General features: G+C 42.1%; 1 protein-coding gene across 1 annotated transcript in view; it reads left to right on the forward strand.

Annotated features, from left to right (window-relative positions):
• The window catches only part of SLC13A4 (solute carrier family 13 member 4), a 36112-nt gene extending 28557 nt beyond the window's left edge, over positions 1 to 7555 (forward strand). Inside the window, exons 13-16 of the mRNA XM_054034220.1 lie at positions 1074 to 1204; positions 2529 to 2690; positions 3999 to 4136; positions 5185 to 7555. Of these exons, the coding sequence (XP_053890195.1) occupies positions 1074 to 1204; positions 2529 to 2690; positions 3999 to 4136; positions 5185 to 5322 (569 nt within the window). The 3' untranslated portion in view covers positions 5323 to 7555. The remainder of the gene's footprint in view (positions 1 to 1073; positions 1205 to 2528; positions 2691 to 3998; positions 4137 to 5184) is intronic.
• Positions 7556 to 8996: the final 1441 nt, after the last annotated feature.

The raw sequence follows: 8996 nt of genomic DNA on the forward strand, positions 1-8996 counted from the left end.
TCCCCGTCCTCTTATTTTATGGCTACATTAAGGTCCCAAAACTTATAACATAGGATCATGGTGTGGCAAAGGTTGAGAACGACAGTCTTTAATATTGCAGTTGAGTGTTGCAATAGTGCATGGAAATTAGAACTTGTAAAAAACTCAATCCTTGCCATATTTCAGGTTTAGAAGAATTGGGGAACTGCTCGGCACCAAAAAAAAAAAAAAAGTCTCCAATGTACTACCACTGCTATCTGATAACATAGATAGAGACTGATCCATTTTATGTTAATATTACTGTTAACATAGTCTTCTTGATAGCGATTATTATTATTTAACATTTACATTTTAGTAACACCCAGAGGCCTCAGTCAGGATGAGGCCCCCTTTGTGCTAAGCATTGTACAAACATATGAAGATATGGTCCCTTGACATTTGCTTCCATATATTTATTAGAAATTGTATGTATGTGTATATTTTTACATGGCAGATCGCCCTACAAGTATATACAGCATTTAGAAAAAAAATGAATTAATAGTAAATCCAATTCAACAAAAGACTCAGACCTCTAAAAGCTAATACTACCCTCAGGAAAAGACTGAGCAAATAGATGGACTTTGTATATTGTCCTGATATTAAACATACTTGGGCTCTGTTGGGCCAGGAAAAATTAATTCTACAAGTGAAGACCATCTTCTGAGAATGCACAACCACCAAACCTCAGACATTCAAGTCTAGGACTACACAGACACATCTGAAATACACACACGCACACACTTCTCAAATAGCCATTACCTAAGCCATAGGGCTATATAACCATCAATGTCAACCCCAGAAGCCAATAGGAAGCCAGTTCAGCCTTCAGAAAATTTAGGTACTATGCTTCCTGAGGCTGAAACCAAGGAGGTTGGCAGCTGCATTCTGCACTAGCTTTATCCTACAGATGGTCTTCAAAGGTAGTCCTACAGAGCGTGCATTACAGTGATCCAAGCTAGAAGTCACAAAGTCAGAGGTCAGTGCAGAATGCTCAATATCTTAGGGAAATGGCCAGTTTAGCATTAGCCATGTACCTTTATTTTGCTTTGACATAGGAGATAGTGAAAATTCAACAGATATTAACTCAATGGAGCCAATAATTACATGGAAGGACTTCCAGAAGACCATGCCCTGGGAGATTGTAGTGCTGGTTGGAGGAGGTTATGCTCTAGCAGCTGGATGCAAGGTATTGAATTAGATTTTCCATTCTTCTCTCTGAGAACTTGAATATCTAAAATACTTACAAGCCTGCACCTTTATTTTAAACTGTGGTGTTCTGACAATTCTGGTAACAAAATTACTATGACACTTTCAAAAGGGTATGTCACCTAAACCTTCGATATGCTCTTCTGAAAGTTGGTCATCTAGCATAATTCAGGAGCTTGGTGTGCAATCTCTTTCATGATGACTGGAAAGTAGCAAACAAAAGTCACAAAAACAAGTCAGCTACTTTGTTACAGTGTTACCATGGAAAACACTGCTTCAGCCCTCATACTCAAATATGAGTATGGAATGGTTTTGGTGATGACAGGGATTAAAATGAAATGAGTATGAGTGAATCAAATTAGATTAGCAACCCTAGGAAGTGAGGGCCTTGATTTGCAGAACTACGGCACATGAAATGGCATTACCATTACTTTCGTAGTAGCACCCACAGGCCCCAATCTGGGTTGGGGTCCCATTGTACGAAGTGCTGTAAAGACCTATGTTTAGACAGTCTTCCCCCACCCATTCAGTGAGCCTCAGTTCTGACCTGGAAGGACAATCTTTACAAGTGAGGGGGAAGTACAGTGTTTCTGCCCATTCAATTTTGGTCTCTCTGCTAAACAACTAGTAGTGCCATTTAGTGCCAAATGAGGTAGTTTTATGTTATGGACCCCTAGCTACAGTAGAACCTTAGGGTTATGAACACCAGAGTTACGAACTGACCAGTCAACCACACACCTCATTTGAAACTGGAAGTACACAATCAGGTAGCAGCAGAGACACAGACACACACAAAAAAAAAAAAAAATAAAAAAAAGGGGGGGGGGAGAACAGTAGAGTACTGTGTTAAATGTAAACTACTAAAAAATGAAGGGAAAGTTTACGAAAAGATTTGACAAGGTAAGGAAACTGTTTCTGTGCTAGTTTCACTTAAATTAAGATGGCTAAAAGCAGCATTTTTCTTCATAGTAAAGTTTCAAAGCTATATTACATCAATGTTCAGTTGTAAAATTTTGGAAGAGCAACCATGACCATTTGTTCAGAGTTATGAATATTTCAGAGTTACCAACAGCCTCCATTCCCAAGGTGTTCGTAACTCTGAGGTTCTACTCTACTAAGAACTGGACTGAAAGCACTAATTTATTGAACATAAGCTACTAAATCGGGGGCTGCCCAATTTACTGAGCTAAATAAAGTTCTTTGCCAGTGGGATACTCTATTGAAAACTCTCTCAGATACAAGGATTTGGTTTGGAAACATAACTTGTATCCTGCCATTCTCTCATTATTGTACGTTTCTGCTAGACCTCTGGCCTTTCGACATGGATTGGACGCCAGATGTTGTCCTTGAGCAGCCTTCCCTACTGGGCTGTCACTCTGCTGGCTTGCATCTTGGTGTCCATGGTAACAGAGTTCGTTAGTAACCCAGCAACCATAACAATCTTTCTGCCTATTTTATGCAGTATGGTGAGTAAAAACAATGGGATTTTATGCTGTTTTTTTCCCTGTTAACTTCATGGAATATCTTGAGATTTTAGGCGATTAGTTCTGTGAGCCAGGGTAGAACTCTGCTTCATTTTGAGTGCCATTGCTTTGCTCTTTCTTTTATAGAAAAATTAATAAGCATGGTCAGTCAATAGGCCTGAGTGCAATAAATTTCTGAACACCCAAAAATATGCTCAGCACTTCTCAAAACAAGTAAAAACATAGTCCCTGCCCTAAGGGGCATACAGTTTAATTGTAACAGAAAAGGGGGAAGGGAGATGAGAAAGGGAAAGACAAGATTGACAATAACAAGGTCACATGATTACTCAGCAAACCATGAACACGTCTTGAGGCTTTTTTATTCTATTTTGTATTTATAATCCATTAGTTAACAGTCTACCTCTTTGGTTTTTGTAGCAGAAACATCAGAATTATTTCATAGGGAATTTAACTGAGGGATGGGAGGCAGCTTGGTGAACAGGTTGGCAGGCCAAGCATAAGAACAGCTTGGAAAAATGAACAAAGACATTTGTGAGAGAGGAAGACATTGTGGGTATGGAGGCTTGTGTCACTGGCAGGGGAGGGGGAGAGCAGATACTAATTATATCCTATATTAGTATATATATAAAAACTATTATTTTCACAGCAATTATAGAAACCTTCCTTGGTTTTTGCCTTTTATGTAATGAGAAGCTCTTTTCACAAGGGATATAATCTGTGAAATGTGTCTGAAAAGTGACTGCTAGATATTTTCATGACTTTCTCCATAAAAACCATTTTAAGGAGTTGTCCTAGTGATCTACACAGTGAAACGCCATGGGGGTAATGTGTATGTTGAGCAGACATCCCAATTTTATAGGGACAGTCCTGATATTCAGGGCTTCGTCTTACAGAGGCGCCTATTACTCCACACCCCCTGTCCTGATTTTTACACTAGCTATCTGGTCACCCTAATTATGTGAATTCAGACCAAAAGCCCAGTACCTTGTTCCCCAGCCCAAGATTGCGAAGGGTTTTATGGAAGCAACATGCTTGACTGCTGGGGGAAGGGAGCTCATCCTGTCAGGCTATAGTGGCCTCCTCTGGAAGGAGCAACATGGAGTACAGCCCTCCTGCAGTACCCAAGGGTAATGGAGGGGGGAAGTAAGTTAGACCTTAGAATTTAGGGAATGGAGGGTATGCTAATAATTCTAGATCTTGGGGTGGGGGGAAGCAGATAGGCGTCTTTTATCTGTAATTATAGCTAACAACGTGGAACTTCTCTTTCTCACCCAACCTCTCTCTTTACAGTCGGAAACCTTGCATATCAACCCTTTATACACTCTGATTCCTGTAACAATGTGTATTTCCTTTGCGGTGATGCTGCCAGTGGGCAACCCCCCAAATGCCATTGTCTTCAATTACGGGCACTGCCAGATCAAAGACATGGTAAGTCTTGAGAATAGTCACATTGTTCCAAGCTTAATGCAAACTGAACTCATCATCATATATGGGATCTGAAAATAATCACAGGATCCAAGTTAATGTAAAGTCACGTTGGTCAGCACTGCAACAATTTCACAGTAACTCTCATTTTAAGAACATCAGTGGCAGGAGGTGTGCGTGTGTGTGCGCTCTGTTTTTTAAAATGAATATAATGCTTGTGAAATGTATCAAAGAGTGACAGTACAAGATCCCCCCAATTATCCTGTAATACAACTACAGTAGCAGTCCTGGAGAAGGGAGATTAAGATATGTCTACAATTGGAGATGGAGTGCAGGGGACTGGACTAGATGACCTCTTGAGTTCCCTTCCAGTCCTATGATTCTATGTACATTCCAGGTCAAGGAGTCGTACCTGAACTAGCTCTGATTGAGCTAATACACTAAAAATAGGATATAACTTCAATGGCACAAGCGGAGGGAGGGTCTAGCTGCCTCGAGTTTGTACCTGTCTGAAACCTTAGGTAGGTATTCAAGGCAGTTAGTCCCTTCTGCCACTTGTGCTGTCATGGCCACACTCTAACTTCAGCATGCTAATATGTATTCTTGAGCTGGAATTTACACCATTCAGATCTAGTGTAGACATAACCTTCGTGAGCAGAGTGCAAGTGCAGAAGTTAGAGGGGTATGACAAATGAGATTTATCATATACCTACAATTAGTCTATAGCTATCACCTGGCATATGTGGTATAAATCTAGGGAGGAGATGTCCATGTGACAAATTGTAGTCATGTGATGAATTGCATTTATCATGCACCTTTGACGACATCTCCTGTATTTTCCGCACTAATATGCACACTCTCACACACAACTATTCATTAGGCTTTTTCTGCCAGAGTAGTCAGCAAATTTACTTTATTCTTTATGCAACAGGGAGAGTTAGGGAATTGCCTGTTCTCCACCATGCATCCTACCACCTTCTGTGTTTATTAATTAATGCTTTCTAATCTGTTTGACATTGACTGTACTCTGGTTTGTTTGTTTTTTCCATAGGTGAAAGCTGGCTTGGGTGTAAATCTGATTGGTCTAGTGGTTGTCATGGTGGCGATCAACACTTGGGGAATTAGCCTCTTCCAACTGGATACATTTCCAGATTGGGCAATGGTCAGCAATGTAACTGGTCAGTCATAACCATCAATGACAAAACTTGCAGAACCAAAGCTGATTGGGGCAAAATATTTAGTTTAAATTGCACAAATAAAAGGAAGGAAGAAACTTGAGTGTATATAGATTCAGTAGCCTCCACAAAACCATGAAGCAAGTCCAGAGAAAGGTCTCCCATGAAAGACACCTTGCCCTTTATTTCCTAAAGTGAACATTTACATTGCCTTTGTCAATGTTCAAAATCAACATGAGAATAAAAAGTCAGATTTGCTATGATTTATTGCTGCTTACCCTGAGATACCATAATTCCAAAAGAGAAGCCTGCTTATAGTTTTCCTCTTGCTATAGAATAATTACATAGAACTGTCCCCATTGAAATACAGGATACATGATTCCAAGGAGAGAACTCAAGAATATAATGGATACTATTCAGATTTCCACAGGCGACGTTATTCCTAACTTGTAGGTTTTATAAGCCTAATACTTTTCAATGCAAATTTTTTTCTGAGGTGAGTCATTGCTGCTTCAGAAGGACCAATTAGTCAGAGACAGAAGGTAGAGAGAAATCTGAATAGCAAATATGTAGCACCCACAGAATTGGGAGGGAAGAAACAACTACACAGATAGGGACAAGGGGCCTGGGCATGGCTATAGGGGAGGGGACTGAGGGTTTCTCCACAGTTCTAGCATGAAAATTCATGTACTGCAGTACTTGTGGTCTCTCTTTTGGAAAAGGGAACTTCAGAACCTCCTCCAGATCTCAGTTGGAAAGTATTTGTCAGGCTTTGCATTCCTTTTTATTTCACTGCTGTGGTGAGAGCTTTCTCTAGCAACTCTAAAGTGAAAGCAGTTCCCAGTAAACCCTTATGTGGCCAGGCCACATGTTCTCTAAATGGAGAAGGGACTGTCTCATCCAAGATCACAATCAATGCTGCACCATGAGTAAGAAGGGAGAGGGCTGAAGAGGTGTAGCACTGGCATAATCTCAACATCACCACGTTTACTCCAAGACTCCACTCACCTGCTTTCTAGCAGCCCAGAGACCAGGAGCTCCAAACTAAGCTAGCTTCGAGATACAGCAACTAAGTGGCATACAAAGAATATGTCTGCACTGTAATAGAAGCCCAGGGTTTGGACTCAGGCTCAAGCCTAACCCCTCCTTCCGTCTACACACAAATTGCACTGATCCAGGGTCCTAGGACCCCACAGGGGTGTAGGTTGCAAGTCTGAGTCAAGCCAGGACCCAGGGTTCAAGCCCTACTTCTTTGCAGAGTAGTCACAGCCCCACGGGACTTGTGCACTGGGAGTCAGCCAAAGGTATTCCACAATCTTATGGGTTGACTTTCTTTGTCCTATGGACAGGCAAGTTTGGTGGAGGGTCACGTTTTCCAACCCTAGAGCAGCCACATTTTGAGAGAGTGCTAGGAAGTCTGGGATAGGGGTGGTTGGACTCAGGGCCACATAATGCAGTGTAGACTCTGGAGCCCCAGGTTGAGACCCAGGGTTCAATAATTCATAGACTCTAAGGTCAGAAGGGACCATTATGATCATCTAGTCTGACCTCCCGCATGATGCGGGCCACAAAAGCTGACCCACCCACTCCTGGAAGAATTCTCTCCCTTGACTCAGCTGTTGAAGTCCCCAAATCATGATTGAAATACTTCAAATTGCTAAGAATCCTCCAGCAAGCGACCCCTGCCCCATGCTGCGGAGGAAGGCGAAAAACCTCCAGGGCCTCTGCCAATCTACCCTGGAGGAAAATTCCTTCCCGACCCCAAATATGGCAATCAGCTGAACCCCGAGCATGCGGGCAAGATTCTCTAGCCAGACCCTCTGGAAATGAGTCTATGAGTCTATAAGATTGGCTTATATTACTAGTCACTGGGGTTACAAATGAGTGTAGACGCGCAAGATAACTAGAGTTCTATATCCCTGGGCTTACATTGCAGTGTAACTATACTCCAAGGGGCCAGTCTCTCTCACCTTTCTAAAGGCGGATGATCTGCATTACTGACTGGATCCCAATGATCCCCAGTAGGCTTCCCTCTTGCAATGTATTTTTAATTACTGATTTACTGTCAATCTTTGATCTGTGTATTAGGAAAATTGGCTCTCACATAATCACTATCTATGTACTTTAATCAGTTTTTATAGAGTTCATTCAATAGGCTACCCACTTTGAAACGAGCATCTCTCACAGTTAGTGTGAATTGTCTACAGTGCATCAATAAGATGTCAATAAAATAAATTATTCACTGTGTCATGTTCTAATGCTCTCTAAGACTATAAATGAGACTCATGGCTACTTTTCTCTCAGTGACCCAAGTGCTGCTCACGGTGGCACATTTCCAAGTAGATGTTAACATTGGTGTAGTGCTTACATTTTAACAAGCGGTTTCCTGTAATATAATCGATATAATAAATAAGGCCCTACCAAATTCATGGTCTGTTTTGGTCAATTTCACGGTCATAGGATTTTAACAATCATACATTTTATGATTTCAGATATTTAAATCTGAAATTTCACAGTGTTGTAATGGTAGGGGTCCTGGCCCAACAGGAGGTAAGGGGGGAATCACAAGGTTATTGTAGGAGGGATCACAGTATTGCCACCCTTACTTCTGTGCTACCTTCAGAGCTGGCTGGCCAGAGAGCAGCAGCTGCTAGCCAGGAACCCAGCTCTGAAGGCAGCGTCACTGCCAGCAGCAGCACAGAAGTAAGGATGGCCTGGTATGGTATTGCCACCCTTACTTCTGTGCTGCTGCCTTTAGAGCTGGGCCCTCAGCCAGCAGCAGCCACCACTCTCCGGCCACCCATTGCCACACTCACTTTGGCACTGCTGCTGGTGGTGCTCCCATCAGAGCTGGGTGCCTGGCCAGCAGATGCGACTTTCTGGCCACCCAGCTCTGAAGGCAGCGCAGAAGGATGGTAATACCATAGCCCCCTACAATAACCTTGCAACCCCCCACAAACTCCTTTTGGGTCAGGACCCCCAGTTTGAGAAACTCTGGTCTCCCCTGTGAAATCTGTATAGTATAGGGTAAAAGTACACAAAAGACCAGATTGCAGGGTCCCTGGTGCATTTTTCATGACTGTGAATTTGGTAGGGCCCTAATAAGAAGGGGAATATGTATTTGCAAAGAGGGGTGTTGAAGGAGGGGGAAATCTCTCCATTTGCCTTCCTATTTAACAAAAACACTCCTTTATAATCATAACAAAAGAAAGAGGCAACACCACTTGGCAAAACAATTTATATTGAATGTACTTGGTGGAAATTTGTTCCTGAAAAATATAGTGAGTCCTATATAGCAATAGTATAGTGTAACCCACTGTTTAGTATGTGCTATACATCCTCACTCTTTAGCTGTTACATAGAGGGTAGCTGCCAGCTTCTTTCCCCAATGATGGTCTTAGTCCTTTAGCTCAAGAGGTGAAGGTTTGTGCTCGAGATCTTGAGTTCAAATCCAGCTGCTGATCCATGCAGGGGGCTACAGTAGCACAATGGCCGACCTGCATTCATTTAAATGTAGGTGGATGGGAGCTCAGACATTTTAACGGGGGCCAGGTCCTCAGGATATTATTGCCTCCTAGCCGGTTGTTACTGTTAGGAGGAGTGGTTGATGATTATGTCTAGTCTTTGGTGAAATATTGTTTAATTACAAAGGCAGTGCAAAGTCTTGTTTCCCCGAACGCAGTGGAAA

The sequence above is a fragment of the Malaclemys terrapin genome, chromosome 1 (assembly GCF_027887155.1).
Source record: "Malaclemys terrapin pileata isolate rMalTer1 chromosome 1, rMalTer1.hap1, whole genome shotgun sequence".
In the NCBI taxonomy this organism is placed as follows: domain Eukaryota; kingdom Metazoa; phylum Chordata; order Testudines; family Emydidae; genus Malaclemys; species Malaclemys terrapin.